Source organism: Sebastes fasciatus, chromosome 20 (genome assembly GCF_043250625.1).
Source record: "Sebastes fasciatus isolate fSebFas1 chromosome 20, fSebFas1.pri, whole genome shotgun sequence".
Taxonomy (NCBI): Eukaryota; Metazoa; Chordata; class Actinopteri; order Perciformes; family Sebastidae; genus Sebastes; species Sebastes fasciatus.
In genome coordinates, this window is record NC_133814.1 from 11,761,647 (window position 1) to 11,781,054 (window position 19,408).

At 38.8% G+C, this 19,408-nt stretch overlaps 4 protein-coding genes across 6 annotated transcripts; 3 read left to right on the top strand and 1 right to left on the bottom strand.

Annotated features, from left to right (window-relative positions):
* The first annotated feature begins 245 nt into the window (after positions 1-245).
* On the top strand, positions 246-2,967 carry uqcc4 (ubiquinol-cytochrome c reductase complex assembly factor 4). Of its 2 annotated transcripts, none has more exons than XM_074620297.1 (2): positions 246-485; positions 2,353-2,967. In XM_074620297.1, exons 1-2 carry the CDS (start codon positions 400-402, stop codon positions 2,684-2,686), a joined length of 420 nt encoding a protein of 139 aa, XP_074476398.1. In that variant the 5' UTR covers positions 246-399; the 3' UTR covers positions 2,687-2,967. The 2 variants fall into 2 exon arrangements, with proteins under 2 accessions (XP_074476398.1, XP_074476399.1); XM_074620298.1 differs by having other exon boundaries at positions 2,356-2,967.
* Positions 2,968-3,515: 548 nt separating this feature from the next.
* On the bottom strand, positions 3,516-5,825 carry h3f3d (H3 histone, family 3D). The gene is made up of 4 exons (XM_074619511.1): positions 5,669-5,825; positions 4,763-4,897; positions 4,096-4,249; positions 3,516-3,989 (listed from the first exon to the last, which is right to left on the bottom strand). The coding sequence occupies exons 2-4, from the start codon at positions 4,888-4,890 to the stop codon at positions 3,861-3,863; spliced, it is 411 nt and encodes a 136-aa protein (XP_074475612.1). The 5' UTR covers positions 4,891-4,897; positions 5,669-5,825; the 3' UTR covers positions 3,516-3,860.
* Positions 5,826-8,418: 2,593 nt separating this feature from the next.
* Positions 8,419-10,658, top strand: c20h8orf33 (chromosome 20 C8orf33 homolog). The gene is made up of 5 exons (XM_074619510.1): positions 8,419-8,540; positions 9,079-9,515; positions 9,602-9,692; positions 9,778-9,924; positions 10,039-10,658. The coding sequence occupies exons 1-5, from the start codon at positions 8,513-8,515 to the stop codon at positions 10,239-10,241; spliced, it is 906 nt and encodes a 301-aa protein (XP_074475611.1). The 5' UTR covers positions 8,419-8,512; the 3' UTR covers positions 10,242-10,658.
* A 3,569-nt stretch (positions 10,659-14,227) lies between these two features.
* Positions 14,228-19,247, top strand: anks3 (ankyrin repeat and sterile alpha motif domain containing 3). 2 transcript variants are annotated; one of them, XM_074620404.1, is made up of 15 exons: positions 14,228-14,394; positions 14,493-14,691; positions 14,977-15,098; positions 15,180-15,261; positions 15,927-16,044; positions 16,163-16,312; positions 16,649-16,774; positions 16,922-17,037; positions 17,132-17,296; positions 17,387-17,511; positions 17,595-17,736; positions 17,827-18,088; positions 18,172-18,243; positions 18,335-18,428; positions 18,517-19,247. In XM_074620404.1, exons 1-14 carry the CDS (start codon positions 14,228-14,230, stop codon positions 18,415-18,417), a joined length of 1,929 nt encoding a protein of 642 aa, XP_074476505.1. In that variant the 3' UTR covers positions 18,418-18,428; positions 18,517-19,247. The 2 variants fall into 2 exon arrangements, with proteins under 2 accessions (XP_074476505.1, XP_074476506.1); XM_074620405.1 differs by having other exon boundaries at positions 18,335-18,426; positions 18,514-19,247.
* The last annotated feature ends 161 nt before the right edge of the window (positions 19,248-19,408 follow it).

The window sequence follows — 19,408 nt, forward strand, 5'->3', positions numbered from 1 at the left end:
AATCTGTCAATATCTATCCAACTTTACCAAAGTACAGTACATCTAGGGGGCTTCGTACATCAGCAATTAATACAAATTGTCTCCTAGGGGGTCTAGGGGAGCTCCGTATAATAATAATAATAATAATAATAATAATAATAATTTAATATAGTAGTAATAATAATAATATTTTTGATGAAGCAGACTGAAATTGTGTGGAGTGATTTCAGACATCCCTCTATAAATTATAGTGGAATAGTCCGGAACCCAGAGTTCAACAGCGGTAGTGCGGCACCGGAAAGATTTGAAGGTTGCACAACAATGAGTTACATGACCTCAACAAGGTGCGTTTGATAAGTAAACCTTCAGTTTATTTGACTTTAGTCTGGGTGTGTCCTGAAAAATGACCAGTTGTTCGAGATGTCTACAATAGCAGGACGAGTTTTCACCGGTCTGACAAGAGCTGCTTTCAGTCGAACCGTTTATAAGGTTACACCTACCTTTGGGTGAGTATCATGTGTGTAAATCTGCTTTATTATAGGAACCATGTTGACTCTGTTATAGTGGTTCAATGACAAGGTTTTAACTGTAGTGCATGGTCTATCCAACTCTGTGCACTACAGATAATAAGACATTTAAGCTGTGTTGTCACTGCAAGTATTTTCTTTTGCATGGTCACACACAAACAAATGGATCTTGGTTGCTCTGGGTGTCATAATCCATAATTAATTTGTAATTTAAAATCAATTGTATTAGAGTCACAAGCGTTGATGGCTGTTAACCAAAAGATTCTGACACCATAAATACAAATGGTCTTCCTTTTTGTCCCCCCCATTTGTCTTTAGATAGTTGAATGAATGAATGAAAAAAAGACTTTATTTCGAACATAAAAATAAATAAAAAAAGATACAAAATAATATTAAACAAAACAAGAGTAATAGTGTCTGAAAAGGAGTAGGTAGAGGTAAAACTTATATTTCCATACCCCTTTCTCACTTCTCCTCTAATAACTCATATGTCATAGAATGATCCCAGATTTATTTACATCCCAAATTAAATATATGAACAGCATCCCAAGTTTATTTACAACTTGGGATGTTGTTCATATATTTAATTTGGGATAAAATAAAGTTTTCTTTTAATGCAAATTTGTAGTGCTTTTAGTGTTTGTGAATTGTATTTTTATCTCTTTGTGTCTGCATCTTTGTGTCTTGGCCAGGTCTCCCTTGGAAAAGAGGTTCTTAATCTCAAAGGGACTAACCTGGTTAAATAAAGGTTAAATAAATAAATACAAATAGGGTCACAAATGTTGATATTCAGTCTGTAGAGTACTCACCTAAACTGTCACTATTTGATCAACCCTTCACCCTATTTGTGTCCTATTCTTGGTGGATAACTACCACGCTAGCTAAAAATACAGCACAGTATTTGACTAAAATTAGTTTGTGTATTTTGTTTATTTGTTTATTTATTTTGCACAATTTAAGACTTTACAACATAACAAATAAATAAATGAATAATATGCAGTGCAGGAAGAGGCAAAACACCCACTGGGCTTATCTGAAGCCTCCATCTAGAGACAAGATTAATATAAATAAATATTATGACTACAGAATAGTGATAACAAACAATTAGAAAAAATAAATAAATATATATATATATAACAACAATAACAATACAGTAAATAAATACAATTTGCTGACAAGTTGCCACTACTTTGTTATAGCAAATCAAAATATGAATCCCCTTAATGTGTAATTCAGTGCACCAGGACCTGATATTGTCATCAGATGACACATTTTTTTGAGTTGGTTTGCTGACAGTGACCTTGAGTGACTTTCTGTGTACTTATATAGATGTTTAAATTAGGATATATTACATCATGAGTTTTAACTGCTTCCAAGTCATCCTTAAAGTTATGACTTGGATCATATAAGATAATCGTGGGTGCTGCCAGTGTCCTATAGGATTTGTTTTATAATTCACTGTCAATGGAGCAGCTGCAGGATTTGTCTCATGATGGCATCGTCACTGTCTACATCCTGGTCAACTATAGGAGACACATTCAAATTGAGGTGTACAATATTATTAAAAGACCGATAACAGATTTTGAGATCGATACCTGATTTTACTGTTGTAGTAGGTCATTTTAACTACTGTATATGTACACTGTTGGGTAGTTTAATCTATAACGATGCATCATGTTTCATAAATAAATGTTAGGTTTTGTATGTAAAATCTGTAAATCAAGTCTCCAAAAATGCAAATACTCAATTGAAGTACAAGTATGTCATAATTATACTTTAGTACAAACACAAGTTATTTTCCACTAAGTCAGTCGTAACTGATGTTTTTTTTGTTCTTCTTTGTCAGCAGACTGAACAGCGTGCGCCTTCTAGCTCTGAGCTCTCAGACGTCAGCCGAGTCCAAAGATGGTAACAACGAGGTGGACAATACGCCCATCAAGTTCTCCACCAGTAAAGGCAGTCACCGAACCTGGAAAGTTGAACGCTCAATGGGGAGCCAGTTTCAGCGACCCTTGCGGAAAGTAATCCCCATCATCCTGATTTTCACCAGCTTCATGCTGTGGGTTGCATTTCGAAGCGAGACGGATTTTGATAAACAGCTGGAGAAGGAGCTGTATGAGCGTTTCCCCGCCTTGCTTCCAGACGAAGAAGAGGAGGAAGCCCAAAATAAATCAAGTTAACAAATGTGGGACTTAAGATGTGTATATACAGTATATATTTCAGGTTATATTTATTGTGAAATGTGTGGCTGTAGTATTTCCGGCTGTGGCACCGACTAATTGCTTGACAACACTGCAGGTGTAGCAGTGAAGCCGTCCAGTACTATGGAAACGTATGATTTATTTTTTCTCAGCAAAAGATTTCTAATCGATTGTTTTAAGACCATACATTGCCTTCATTCAAGTTTCAGTTGAGTGGTCGGAACATTCAGATTAAAATGTGTCGATTTGAATCCACTGAACTTGGTTTTCGTCTACCTTTTTAATCAATGTACTTATTGTAATTACACCAATAAGGTTGTAACTAATGGTTATTTTCTCAATTAATTGATTAGTTATTTGGTCTATAAAATGTCAAAATATTGATCAGTGTTTCCCAAAGCACAAGATGAAGTCCACAAATGTCTTCTGTATACCAGTTCAGTTCAGTCAGAATGTTTTTTTTTAAGGAGTTGGAATCAGAATTTTGACTTAAATTACTAAAACCAATTTAGCGATAAATATAGTTGCCAACTTATTGATTAATTGTTGCAGCTCTAAATCACAGTATTATTTCAATGTATACTTTACAAGTTTCAATGCCATCTAACAAAGGGAGAGTGATGTTACATGTCATGCTTGATTTGCATTACAAGTGTTTGCTGCTTTTATCTCACCCTTTCTCTTTACAAGCCCCAACCCTATGGAAGTGAAATACTAAATTTAAAAACGTATGAATCCTTTTATCTATCCAAAGCATATGTATTCATATATCAATTCAGTCAAAAGAATAACAATTGAGGCCAAGAACTTGAGGTAGCGGAAAGTTTATTTACAGCACGACAAGAAATCCTATGACATGCACACACAGGATTAAAAGGGTACGGATTCTAAAATAGATTTGCAAACCTGAGAAAGGCAGTGGAATATTTTGTTTTTCAGCATTTTCAGATATGAAGCTCTATTCTACAGTGAATAGGACAGTCGAGGAGAAAGTAAAGAGTGAAATGACAGTACAAAAAGAAAAACATGCCTGAATCTACAAATGACAAATTAAGATGGTACACATGCTGGTAATAGTTCCAAGATTTACAAAACAAAAACCCCAGTCAGTCCCACCCACCCCCCACTAAAAAGATAAAATCCAATGAATCATTTATGCACGCTCCCCTCTAATTCGCCTGGCCAGCTGAATGTCCTTGGGCATGATGGTAACCCTCTTTGCATGAATAGCGCACAGGTTGGTGTCCTCAAACAGACCAACCAAGTATGCCTCACTGGCTTCCTACGTGGGCAGAAGAAAAGCAAAGTTACACATTAATCAAATGAGCGCGAAAAAAATTATACAAAGTGCCAAAAAAAAGTGTAAAAAATATTAAATGCCATCTCACCTGAAGAGCACCAATAGCTGCACTCTGGAAACGCAGATCTGTCTTGAAATCTTGAGCGATTTCCCTCACAAGGCGCTGGAAAGGCAGCTTCCTGATGAGCAGCTCGGTGGACTTCTGGTAACGACGGATCTCACGCAGAGCAACAGTTCCAGGCCTACAAAAACAACAAGTGATGTGCTGCTGTCAGACTCCACAACCACAACACTGCTCCCAGTTGACCACATATACATCAAAAACTGACAATAACATATTTTCCAGTAGAATTTCCTTCATTCTCACTGTGCAATATCATTTTCCACCTGTGCAATTTTGTTAATAGTCTGTTTATTGTCAATACTGTATATACTGCTCCTATTTTTATACTTCCTTCTATTTAAATGGTTCATATTTTGTTACTTTGTTTAGCTTTTTTTTGTACTGTGTTACCTGATGCATCTTGTTTTTTTGCACTATCCCCTTTGCTGCTGTACACTGCACATTTCCCCACTGCAGGACTAAGAAAGGAATATCTTATCTTATTAAGACCCCAAACTCATTGTATCATTGCAGTCAGTACTAGTGCTATAATGTGTTGCCTCAGTCTTTATATAATTTGTAGCAAGACTGCAACCACAATAACACCACTACTAACACAGAAATCTGAGCACATGTATGAACATGTCTGTACCTGTATCTGTGGGGCTTCTTCACTCCGCCGGTGGATGGCGCGCTTTTCCTCGCAGCTTTGGTGGCCAGCTGCTTCCTGGGCGCCTTTCCTCCGGTGGATTTACGAGCGGTCTGCTTGGTACGAGCCATAATTCACCTGCAGGAATAGAAGAAAAAAAAAACACAACAAAAGAATGAGGTCAACAGCAAATTAAATTACATAAACACTGTCCTCAATATTATAATCTGTACTGATCCAGTTTACAGCCCCAGCACTGTCACTGTAGCAGCAACTTCACCATCGACACTAGTTTATGACCCATATCCTCATTAAACAACATTTCCTGGTGTATATTTTCAGTATTACTGGAAACTATCACACGTTTTTGTTGGCGGGAATTTTGTCACTGGACGCTTCTTATTATGCAGATCATACTAACAACCTCTGTAGACACACCGATGGCTTTGAATTAAACAAAACACATCTAATAAAGCCGCGCCACCATTAAGCTCCAGCACACAATCACGTGTCTTTGCTGTCGTTAGAGATGTAAAGCTAGCTAAAATGGCGCCAGTTAGCTCCCACTAAAGCTAAACAACATCAATATGAAGACACAGGCAGCTATCTGAGCCAATTTAACATACCCATTCACGTGAAGTAAACCTTAAGTGTATGTTTAATACTTGTACTAACACGTGTTTCTTGATGAGTAAAGTGTTTACAGAGTATTTTTAAATAAAGCTAACCGTTAGCTGAGTCGCTATGGCGCGCTGTTTTGTTGTCAAGGGACTGACTGATTAACGTTAGCAACCGGATTAAAACGCTTCTTAACAGCCTGGAAACTAAAGTTCACCATGTAGTTGATGACTATTAAACACCTTAATGTAGATATAACACAACACTTAGTAGTTGATGCTCTTACGTTACCTTGTATTGTTTATTTTCCGGTTGAAACAGTGAGTGTCTTCTTCTTCTTCTTCTTTACGCGTCAGTCGTCTACATTGACTGGGGGAGGAGCTGGAGTCGGTATTTATAGTCCGAGGAGGAGTGACGTTTAATGTCCCGCCCCCCTGAGCTAACAGGATTGGTCCAAACTCAAATCCCTGACGGAATGTGATTGGAGGAGGGAAATAAGGAGGAGGAGCTAAAGAGGATCACTGCTTATTACATTTGAAGTACATTGGAACAAGAAGGGCCTTTCTTTGGAGGTAGAGAATTGATTTCAAAATACTCCTGCTGGTTTACAAAGCACTAAATGGTTTAGGGACAAAATACATTTCTGATCTTCTGCTATGTTATGAACCATCCAGACCTCTCAGGTTATCTGGATCAGGTCTGCTTAGTGTCCCCAGAGTCAGAACTAAACATGCAGAAGAAGCAGCGTTCAGTTTTTATGCACCAAATATTTGGAACAAGCTCCCAGAAACCTGCAGGACCAACTCCAACTCTGAGTTATTTTAAATCAAAGCTTCAAACTTTCCTGTTTGCTGCTGCCTTTTATTATAAGAGATAAGAGATAAGATATACTTTTATTGTCCCTGTGGGGAAATTTTTCCTGGACTCCGTCCAACTGCAGTTACAAGCACTAAATTAAAACAGCATCAACAACAATAATAAACAATTCCACATCAGACAGGGAAACAGTTTCACAGAAACAGAAACACATACACAGTCCATGTACATAATGGCACATACTATCACACACACTATCACACACACCATGGCAGGTATTGCACCGGTAGTGCACTGCACCGTCTACCGTGTTGCCCATATTGCACAGACAATAGTCCAATATTACACATATGCAACATATTGCACTGTCCCTATTAAACCAGATAATGATCTTATACTGCGTAGAGCTTTTACTCTTGTGTGTTATATTCTATTTTAGCTTCTATCCTAGCTTTATTTTTAGCTTGTTTTTATTTTCTAATATTCAATGTTTTTGTGTTTTTATAACTGTTTTAATTATGTCTTAATGTTCTTTTGCACTTTGTCGCAATGTTCTTGAATGTTTATGTAAAGCACTTTGAATTGCCCTGTTGCTGAAATGTGCTCTACAAATAAAGCTGCCTTGCCTTACCTTAAAGTATGGTGCTCACCGAGGTCAAATCCCTTTCTTAAAAGGGAACAGTGTTGCCATACTAAACAACAGATATGCATGCAAAAATGATAACTTCAGTTTCAATAATGGATTGGGAAAAGCGTGGTCAATGGCAGGGGATGATGAAAAGGGGATAATATATAGCCAATTTTAAGAGGGGATTTTCTGTTTGGGATGTACATGCACACCCTAGGTTTCTAGCCAGCTGTTTTGTGTCCATAAAACTACATTTTGCTATATTCTGAAAAGAAAACAAAGTATAACAAAAAGCCTAAACTCATCATAGACCTGTTTAACCAAAGGAAAGAAGTTTATTTCATTTCGGAAACCAACCAAGCATTGCACACCTAACACAGCACGAGCAAGCTGCGTATAAGCAAACCTCCACTATTTCCACAAATGGTTGAAGGAAAAAACACACGGCATTGTGTGAAAACCTGAGCTAGTACTGAGCATCACAAACAAATTCAACATCATGCCTCTACTGACAGAACCTGGATGGATCAATCTGTTGATATCACACATTGCTAGTGTCCCTTTAGCTCAACATGTGTTCAGGCAACACCCCACACTGTGGTCAAACATTAGCCAACAGACTTTAGGACACAACAGTCTGATCCTTTGTGCCTGTGTTGAAAGAGGAGGGTTCAACTGGAAGCTGATACAGAGAGCACCCACCCACCAACACACTGGTGACAAATTCTGCTTGTTTCATTGTAATTCATAAGATTGCTCTTTCCTGTTATTCTGAAGACATCTTTATTAGCATACTGTACATTGTCAGCTTTTTTATGATTGCAAATCTGGTTTACTGTTGTCATCTTTATATTGCTTAGACCTGTTTCTGTTTTTATACAGTCATATCTTCACATATTATCTTGTACCTCACCTTTGTTTTTTGATTTTGTTTTCAGGCTGTAAAAGATGGAAAACTAGCTTATTTTCATTCATGGTGACCTTCATCCATATTTACACATTTTCCATGTCTTCGTTTATTTTTCATTTAAAAACAACAACATAAAATCAGTCTGCAAAGTCTGTGTGTGTGTCTTTTTAGTTTTTAGTGATTAAAACTAGGGATGCACCGATACTGACCCAGATATCGGGCTGATACTGACTCAAATAGCTGGATTGGATATCGGTGACAATAGGACCAATCTATTTAATTAAATTCTATGTTTATATACTATATACATTATATATTGGGATTTTAATTCCTGATTAAGTTTTGACCAATTGCATTAAAACAGTTTACACTTGAATTATAATTTCAGTTAATTTTGAGGATGTTTTACCAAGTTGTAAATGCTTATTTTTTTTAATACAATTCAGTAAATGTATATCTATATATTTATTTATTTGTTACATTTTGTTTTATAAAGTTAAGTAAAAAATGTTTAAGTCAAGCCTGGTGTTTCTTGACACATAAAAGAATGATCCCAGTCTCTTCCACACAGTGAGGCATACAGATTATTAATTAAACAACAGTTTTTGTCAATTCTCTCTCTCAACTAACTGGGTCACGAGAACACCACCAAGCGGAACGACAAGCGTTGTGGAGATGTTTCCAGACAGATTTATTCTCAGGTGACACCGGAAGGTGAGTTACTGAACACACAACATGATTTCACCGAAATGAAAATAGAAGCATTTTTACAAGAATCAGCATGACCGAGGAAAGGCTGATGTTTATAGGTACATTATAACTTAATTACAGATCTTACTCAGCATAAGCTAAATGCATTTATTATCCAGCTGCATGAACATGTGTGGTTTATTATAGATTAAGCATCTGAGCAACAACATGTGGATTTAAATCGTTTGATTCGGTTTGTCAGAATATATTATTTAGCTTATTATATTTATGTTTTCATTGATGTTGGATTATGTTCTACATTTGTATGTATCTGTTACAATTTAATTTAAATAGGTTATTAATGCAACTTAAAATCAGTGCCCCCAGAAGTAAGTTATCCTAATGTGTGTTTTTATGTTCATTCAACAGATATTATAGGTCGCATTTGAGGAACAAAATGTGGATTAAAATCGTTTGATTCGGTTTGTCTGAATATATTATTTAGCTTATTATATTTATGTTTTCATTGATGTTGGATTATATTATACATTTGTGTGTATCTGTTACAATTTCATTTAAATTTTGAGGTAATTAATGCAACTTAAAATCAGTGCCCCCAGAAGTATCCTAATGTGTGTTTTTATGTTCATTCAACAGATATTGAACCAAAGTCAACCAGCTCCGCTCCAGAGCAGCCCGTCTGGACTTGCAGTGACAACCCCTTCACATTTAACTTTAACCCTCCAGCACTTCAGGAGAAAACATCTCCACCAGACAGCGAGACCGAACTAGCAGCGAGCCGGATATCCTGCACAGGACAAGGCACCTCTTTTGCCTTCAACTTTCAGATTCCTCCTGTTCCACCAGTGGAAGACATGGAGACGACAGAGACCCCAGACACTTCCTCTCCGGGCGGCCAACAAAGTGTCAAAGAGGAAAAGCCTTCTCCGTCTCCACTTGAACCGTCAGTGCAATTAAAAGCAAAGAAGAAGAAGAAGAAGAAATCTGGAAAGAAAAACTCCTCAGATAGCACCGAGGCACCGCAGACGGCAAGTTCAGCCGAGGGGAGTCAAGGAGGCGAGGATGCAGAGCTGGTCAGTATGAAATGGTGACCTTAAAAGTAATTTTAATGGTGGGTTCCAGTTGATTTGATGTCTGAATGTGACCGTGTGTGTTTCAGAGTGCAGAGGAGCAACTGAACAGACAGCTGGACTGGTGCATCGAGCAGCTGGAAGTGGGAATGAAGACCCAGAAGGGTACACCGAAACAGAGTATGACGTTTAACCTTCCACATCGTCAAATGTTTAGCATATCTAGATACAGCACGCATGTTAATATGATATTTTCTCCCTGCAGAGGAGGAAGCCTCACGTGCCCTGAAAACTCTCCAGAGCTCCAAAGCTCCTCTGGCCAAGAAGAGGCAGGTGATGAGAGCCATGAATGGTGATTACAGGAAGAAAATGGAGGAGGAGAAGAGCAAGCAGTACAAACTCATTAAGAGCGGTGAGTGGAATTGTAGCAGTGATTTAAACATTAAAAATTACTCATGATCTATGAAAGGTCTTTTTAAGTTTAGGCCAAGCGCTGTTAAATGACAGATTTCTCCGATCCCAACAGAAATCGCATCATCGCAGGTCAAAGTTGTGCCAAATTCTCCAAAGAAGTCTGTTTTCCACCGGAAGGCTGAGGTCCAAACCCAGACAGCAGCCACAGAGGAGAACCTGCAACAGGATACAGACCTGAAAGCACAGACGCAGGAGGAGACGTCCGCTTTTGTCTTCACTCCATCAAAGGAGGAGTTTCGCTTCAATTTTCTCTGATTTGTACGCTGAAGACACGTTTCACCGCATGTTATGTTGGACTGTGGGCTGTATTGGAGAAAAACAATCGCTTATAATCACATATTCAAAATCTTTATTTGCTGATCGCTTGTACCATATATCTAAATAAAGATTTTGTATTTTTGTTCGCATTGTATATTTTAGATTTGTGTGTAAAATTATAACAAAGTTTTCCCCATCTGCATGTGTTTTTTGGGGTGAGGGTCAAAGAGGTTATAAAAGTTTGCTTAATTATTTCTGTTAATTATGACCTGCTTTATATTCATTATGCTTTTATATCAGTCAGAACCTTTAAAGGTGTAGTTAGTAAGTGGCAGTCAGAATACTAAAATATCTATCGATAATGTTCCCCAAATACATCTGCTAGTTGAGGAAATAAAATGTTTTTTGTGTAAACAGTGTCACTTCATCATAGTATTACAGTACCATGCATTGTACCATACTCAAAATTAAGCTATGTTTATTTCTGACCCTTCTTTACAAGACTGTAGCTCTGAGCAGTCCAGCCAAAGTGTGATTTTTCATTATCACATACAGGAGGTGAAAGTGTCCAGTATTTCAAGTATCCATATCATTTTCTAAATGTTTAAATCTGTAAAATAAATGTGTAATAGATTTCCATTGTATTTCCTATCTCTGATTTACCGACCCCTCAGATTTTTAGGGATCCCTTTAGGGGTTTTAACCCCCAGGTTGGGAACCAGTGAAGACTAAATGTATATATATACTGTATATATAAATCTATATATATATATATATATATTCATATATATATATATATATATATATATATATAAAAATAAATAAATATATACAGCTCTGGAAAAAATTAAGAGACCACTTCAAAATTATCAGTTTCTCTGGTGTTACTATTTATTGGTATGTGTTTGAGTAAAATTAACATTTTTGTTTTATTCTATAAACTACTGACAACATTTCTCCCAAATTTCAAATAAAAATATTGTCATTTAGATAATTTATTTGCAGAAAATGACAACTGGTCAAAATAACAAAAAAGATGCAGTGTAGGAAGAGTTCAGAAATCAATATTTGGTGGAATAACCTTGATTTACAATCACAGCTTTCATGCGTCTTGGCATGCTCTCCACCAGTCTTTCACATTGCTGTTGGGTGACTCAACAATCAAGGATATTCCACCAAATATTGATTTCTGAACTCTTCCTAAGTTAAAACATTAGTATTGTGTTGTTTAAAAAATAATATGAACTTGTTTTCTTTGCATTATTCGAGATCTGAAAACACTGCATCTTTTTTGTTATTTTGACCAGTTGTCATTTTCTGCAAATAAATTATCTAAATGACAATGTTTTTATTTGAAATTTGGGAGAAATGTTGTCAGTAGTTTATAGAATAAAACAAACATTTGAATTTTACTCAAACACATACCAATAAATAGTAAAACCAGAGAAACTGATAATTTTGAAGTGGTCTCTTAATTTTTTCCAGAACTGTATATAAATATTTATATATATAATAAATATATATTATAATTATATATATATATTATAATTATATATATATATATAATAATTATTATATATATATATAATAATTATAATATATGTATATATATATAATAAATATTATATAATATATATATATATATTATATAATATATGTATATATAATAAATATATATATATATTATATAATATATATATATATATATATATATTATATATATATTATATAATATATATAATATATATATATAATATATATATATATATATATAACAGTAACATTAAAGAGTGATAAACGTGTTTTTGTAACGTTACCTTTACCAAACCGGAAAGGGCGGGGGATGGTTCAACACGGACACAATTGATTGTGACACACAAAACAAAAAAAGTTTCACCCGCTGAGAAAACAAACTAACTCTAAACTTTAACTCTACCTCTACCTGCTCACTGTAAGTCTTTAACTCTTGACACTCCGCTATATTGTGAAATATCGGGTCGTTTAACGTATTGTTTGGTTGAATGTAGTTGTATCGTAGTTTACACGGTGTGTGTGTGGTAGAGAGAAGTTCAGACCGGGCTAACGTTAGCTCGTGAAGCTAACACCGAGCTAGCTGTGAAGCTGTAGCTAGTGAAGGTACTGAGGAGAGAGACGAACACTGAGGATGAACATAATGTCCCATTTAGCACGGGAGGATTACAGAAGGCATGGGGTAAAGACTGTACCGGGGAAATATGAAACAAGTTGTTGCTCTTATTTAACTGTCTCATTATTCCCATAAAGGAAAACTGGTGTTACACCGAAATCTGTCACCATCGAAATCTGTGACCGCAGAGAGCAAGCACAGATTATGGCTTTTATTGCTATAATCCTATGTATTTATTTGGTTGTTATTGTTACTTGTCCCTCTAACTGCCCAGTGCCTTTAATATGTTTCCTTTGACTTAAGTAATTATTGGTTGTCTGTTGTATGTATGGATGTATGGACTGGGAATGCTACAAATTAATTGCCCCCTTGGGGATAAATAAAGTTGTCTGAACTGAACACATGAAGTCACCACCTGTGTAATAAATGAGGCAAATACGTGAGAAAACACACAAAACTATGCAAATAAATTGTTAAAAAACACATCTGTAAAAGATATATTCCTAAAAACCCTAAAAGAAAAGCAAAAGATAAGTACAGTGAGGTTACAGAAATGGTGACTTCATGTGTTCTACCTCCTTAGGATTTATCATGTGATCTCTTAAAGTATGGTGCTCACCGAGGTCAAATCCATTTCTTAAAAGGGGAACAGTGTTGCCATAATAAACAACGGATATGCATGCAAAAATGATAACTTCAGCTTCAATAATGTATTGGGAAAAGCGTGGTCAATGGCAGAGGATGGTGGAAAGGGGATACAATATAGTCAATATTAACTGGGGATATTCTGTTTGGGATTTACATGCACACCCTAGGTTTCTAGCCAGCTGTTTTGTGTCCATAAAACTACATTTTGCTATAATCTGAAAAGAAAACAAAGTATAACAAAAAGCCTAAACTCATCATAGACTTGTTTAACCAAAGGAAAGAAGTTTATTTCATTTCGGAAACCAACCAAGCACTGCACACCTAACACAGCATGTGCAAGCTGCATATAAGCAAACCTCCAATATTTCCACAAACGGCATTGTGTGAAAACCTGAGTTAGTACTGAGCATCACAAACAAATTGTATTGTAACTGTATTTGAATATTTTCAATTTGATGATATATTCCTTAATCCCTAAGAGAAAAACAAAAGATAAGTACCGTGGGGTCACATTTTCTGACCAGAAATGGTGACTTCATGTGTTGCTGGCTCTCTGCGGTCACAGATTCCCATGGTAACAGATTTCAGTGTAACACCAGCAAACTTGATACCTATTGCCTTGACAACACACGTCTATAAACTGATGGTTAATGAGATAATAATGCACTTCTTGGAGAAAAGAGGTATTGTGGCTACGTAACAAAGATTTAGGAGAAGGGGCACTATGGATCCAGTGTGGTCTTGAGGATGAGATAAGAAATGTTCAAGACAAATAAAGAGACAGTGGCAGTTTTTTAATGTTGAAAAAGCATGACATGTCATGGAGAGAGGGGGGATTATCAATTGGATTATGGACTTTTTAAGTGGAAGAACTATTCAGGTTAAAATACAGTTAGAACTATCAAATAAAAACATAGAAAATAGAACACCTCAGGCTGTATTTTTTAATTATGATTAATGGTGTATTTGTAAATATGCAAATGGATATGGGACGATCAGTTTGCAAGATGAGAGATTTGTGGAAAAGATTGCGAAATGGATAAAACATTTAGTTATGAAAATACAAGATGGGATTAATCAAGTTGAAATGCCGATTCATATTCTTCACAAATTAAACCTTTTATCTTCAACTTTGGTTGCTCAGTCTCTGGTTTCAGGTGCGTGGAGGTGACGAGTGAAGAGGTAGAAAATGTCTGAGCTAAGCGACGAAGCCAGTGAGTCGGAGCAACTGGGTGCCAGCCTGTCCCTGTGGCTGGGCGACTCTCTGGTGCGGCCCGAGGAGCTGGACGTCCCTCTGGACCTCCACACCGCCTGCTCCATCGGCCAGTACGACGTGGTGGCAGAGTGCATCAAAAAGTATGTGTCTAAATAATAATAATAATAGTATCACCAGATGTGTTTGTTTCATCCACAGCATTTTTCTGTGTGTATTGATCACTATGTTGTCTTTTCAGACGTGAGGTGGACCTGAATGGCAAGAACATCGGAGGATGGACCCCACTGATGTATGCATCTTATATCGGCCATGACAACATTGCAAATCTCCTGCTGGAGGCAGGTGTGAATGTAAATGCTACTACGGCCAAAGGATTAACCCCCTTGATGCTGGCAGCGAGCTGTGGGAATGAAAGTATCGCATACTTTCTGCTTCAGGTACAACATGACTCTGTCAGACAGTAACAAGTCAGATGAGGTCAGATCTGGGTAACTGAGTGTATAGATCACAGGATGGGCGTTATTTTTAAAACTTTCTTTGTTCTAGTAGAAGCAGCCATGTTTTGTATTATCTGAAGACTTTTAATGCTTAAAAACATTATTAGTATAAAACAAATTCACAAGATGAAGTTTCAGCATTAGCAATCTTCAACATTGGTTGGATTGTTTGAACACTTTTGTTATTCAGAGTATGAAAGGCTTTTTATTTTCCTTACCCAAAAGCAAGGCGCTGAGTTGGAGCTGAAGGACTCTCGAGGCTGGACCGCTCTGTTCCACTGCACGAGCACAGGCCACCAGCAGATGGTCAGGTTCCTGCTGGATAACAATGCTGATGCCAACGTCAAGTGAGTGTCTCCATTCGTCCACAAATGAATGCAACACTCCATTCAGAAAGAGTGTTTCATGACTTTTTCTTTCCTCCACAGGGAGCCAGGGTCTGGTTTCACTACCCTGATGGAGGCTGCTGCTTCTGGACATGAAATCATTGTTCAGTACCTGCTTGATCATGTGAGTAGCGATGCGATGGTTAGTACATTTTCCCACCGGTTAATAAACTTGTGACATTGGCGTGACCGATTACACCGGACATTTTACAAGAATAGTTGGCGTTCAACATATGTAGAGTGCTTACTTTGATCTTCAACATCGGGTGGCTGTGCGTTTAGCCTCTCCGGTCCAGGGTTCACTGCTATTGCCTCATTAACGTTATGGTTCCCTTATAGCATTGGGTTTAAATCCAAAGTATTACCAAATAGGTGCTTTTGCTTTTCGCTTTGAAACCAAATTCTCCGCCATCGTCTCGTCTGTCAACTCTCTCTCGTCCCATGTGTGTGAAATTCTGACTCCTGCTACTCTGTGCTGAGCCTCCGTACGGTGCAGACACTTTCACTTTCAGATTGTAGCGTCCGTCATCCGACTATGTATTAATAACACACCACTGATATGCCAAAATGAACTAAATGGGTTTTATTTCTATAAAAAAAAGCAAAACGATGGTGGGGCGGTGGTTAGGTAATGTAATCGGTGTGTGCCCGACCACCGTGTAACACTGGTAACACCGACTACCGCCGCAAGCCTACATCTGAGTAGGTTAAATTTGCACACCACTGAGGATGGGTGAAGAAGATAATACCTTATGATCCTGACATCTGCTTTGTTTAACAAATTTACAGAAAGTCAAAATAGATGACCGCAACGCTAAAGGAGAGACTGCTCGTGCCCTAGCGATGATGTATAGCTACACCAAGATCGTCAGCGTCATTGACTCGCGTTCCCCGAGGACCAAACCGGGTACTTGTTGAAACTTCTCGTTGCTTATTTTACAAAAATACATTGCTATCCTTTCAATGTCTTTTATTTTCCGATTGATTTTGATGGTTGATTTTCTGCGTGTGTTCTAACTCGTCAGGACATTTTGAAGACCTGAGCTCCTCCGAGGACTCGGACAGCGCGCCCCCACGGATAAGGCCGAGTCGAAACCGAGCTAAAGGCGTTAGCATCCATGATGGGCCGCAGGCCATCGCCAAGTTCCGAGTAGGAGGCACCAGCAAACTGTCTGGTAGTGTACCGGTCACATGTTAAGAGTATAGTGGCTTTAGTTGTTCAGTCAAATTACACAAAGGTTTCTAAAAAAAGGAAATACAATTAGTCTGTGGTTGACTGATACTTCCACTACTTTGTGTACAGTGGATCGTTTTCCGTTGAGTGCTGAAAAACTTTGCATATTAAGATTTCATCGCAGGAAATTATTACAAAAAGACAAAAATTAGGTGACATTATTTGCAATTAAGAAGTCAGCTTTCTGTGGAAAAGAAATCAACCACTATCAGAAAGCTGCCATTCATAACTATAGTTGTGAGAAGGGAGAAGTTTAACACTGCTCTTCTCCTCACAGAGCCTCCTGCAGCGCCGCCAGGCTTCATGACGTTCCGGGATATCGGCGAAAAGAGCGAGGGCATTCGCTACCGTGACGTGACCTCGCCCATCAACGAGCTGGACGGCCAGAGCAATAGCAGCAGAGGTGAGAGGAGGCGCGCGATTACAAGTGTTTTGTGACATCTTTGGAAGAAACTTTGCCACAAGAAATACAGCAATGTAATATCAGTAATGTCCTCAGCTATGCTGGGTGTCTGCCAAAGCAATACAATATTTTGTGATGCCGCCACAGATGACAGTCCGTTCTTTGAAAACGACATGCCCACCATGAGGAGCAGCAGCAGCAGCAGCGAAGGCCTGCCTCAGGTGATCAGCCTCAACTGGGAGGGCTCAGTGGAGAGCAACGAGGTGAATACAAGAGCACAGCAATCCCGCTGATTTGGAGTCAACGCAAGATTTTATTTTAGATATCTCTGTGACCCGGTGTCCCTCTCTCCACCAGGACTCTGACCAGTGCAAAAAGAGCAGCTCTCGCAGAGTAAATAAGAGCCATCACGCAAAAGGCAAGAGTCGCCATGGAAGCAACAATGCAGCTCACTCCAGCGGTACAGGGAACAGTGGGATACTCTCACAAGTTGGTCTACCACCCTCCTACTCTGGTCCAAAGGCATGTCTATGTTTCTCACTTTCTGATGTGTCAGTAATATGACCAGTTTATTCGGGACTGTCTTTGGTCTAAAATCTTCTATTCCTGTAGGATCTGGCCGAGTTCTTGGAACAAATTGGCTTCTCTAAGTATCTCCCCGTACTCGTAGAGCAAGACATTGACCTGCGGATATTTCTCACCCTGACTGAAAATGATCTCAAAGAAATAGGGATCACGTAAGAGAGACTCCTTCACGTTCACGCCAGCACATAGTGTTTTGTTTTCTCATGAAACGCTGAATCCGTTTTTTGCTCTCCAGATTGTTTGGACCCAAGCGCAAGATGACCTCGGGCATCGCAAGGTGGCACAGCAGCGCTCGACCCCCCAGCGACGCTCTGGAGCAGGCTTACGCCGACCAGCTTGAAGCTGAGATGCAGGAGATGGCCATTCAGCTACACAAAGTAACTACGAAGCCAAACACTCACTGGAACTGCCAAACAAATATTTCACATTTCTGAACCTTTTTACTAACTAACTTTCTCCCTGTGCAGCACTGTGAGGAGGCGGAGGGCCTGCAGAGCCAGGTGTCTCAGGAGAAGGAGCTGCGTACCGTGATGGAGGGGTGTCTGATGGAGGACAAGATGGCGTGGAGGAGGGTCCACGCCGAGCTGGTGGAGAACCACCGGCTGGCTCAGGAGATGAGCGCCACGCTGGCTAAGTCCAGAACCTGTAGCGCTGAACTGCTCTCCTGTTTCAATACTGACGGGAATACCGGCGTGGAAGATGAAACAAAAGGTGACAACGGTGTTAAAGGTGAGTTGAGGTGTCCTGCGCTTGATAACACCTTTTCTATTTTGCGATAAAAAAAAAGAAAAAGATTTTACTTCCTGTTGCAGCCGGGGAGGGCCTGACTCGCTCCGGTGTTGCAGAGCTACTAAAGAAGCTGGATTCCTATGAAGAAGAACTGGGTGAGATGGCGTAACGCTCAGTGATTCATGTGGTTTTGTGTCGTCACTCGGTGGTGTGTAATGATGTTGTCTGCTTGTTTCATCATTACAGCGGGGACCCTGCAAACTGTGCTTCAGAGTCTGAGGCGACTGAGTGCCCCCGAAAAAGTCTCCGATAGCTGGGAACGGCCTTAACCTTTTAAAAGGTGAGCATTTAGAACAAACTCTCATTGGATGAACACAACAAGTGCTGAGAAAACAAGAGAAAATAACTTTGGTTTCTCGTCTTTGAAGAGGCTTTTAGCCAATATTTGACGGAGGGTGATGTAACCACCCTGAACTATCTCACTGAAATGAGAGAAGGCCAAAGACAAGGCCTGCCCTGCTAGACTGGAGCGCCTCGGGGATACGGATCAGCTGACCTGCTGTTCCTCCGGGAGTGGCCGATGGACCAGAGCTCGCCAGACGTGGACAAGGCCAAGGAGTGACGGCAGCTACTGCAGGAGAAATGACAAACAGGCAGGAAGGGTACCTGACCTTCACACGCTTGTGCTGGTTTATACTGGACTCCAGTCGTTGGAGAGGAGGAGGGACTGATCGCCGATCAGAGGCTGTGATACTGTGAACTGTTTCTAAAAAAAACTGTACTCTCTTCTTATATGAAATGTGGTTTAAATGATGTTGAAGCCACAGGCCGAAGAGGTACATTTCTTAAAAGTAGTCTGGTAGTCGAAGTCCAAAGACGTTCTGCGGAGTTTTACGTTATTTGAATGAAATCTTATTTGTGTGCTGTTGTTTGAAAATAGCGTCCTGCTAAATGCAATTTTTAAGAGAAATGTGTATCATTTACAGCAATGCATTATGTTACACCAGATTTCTCAGTGGTGCAATGAAGTGGTTAGTATAGCATTCAGATCCACTGAGTAGCTTCCCAAATGTGATCGGACTTACCCGGAAATTCTCCCTAATCTTGCCAGATAGTCTTGGTTGTATTTGGACCTGAATTAAAACGCTGTTGCCTGAAAGATGAGGGTGAACACTTCAATTCTGTAATTTTTCTATTTGTTTTAAATGGACAGAGGCAACACATGATCCAATTTAACTGCTTTTCAGGGTGTAATCAGATGTTGGAGCTTTGATAATTTGACTTCATAGTTTTATCTGCAAACAGATAATGTGACAAAGA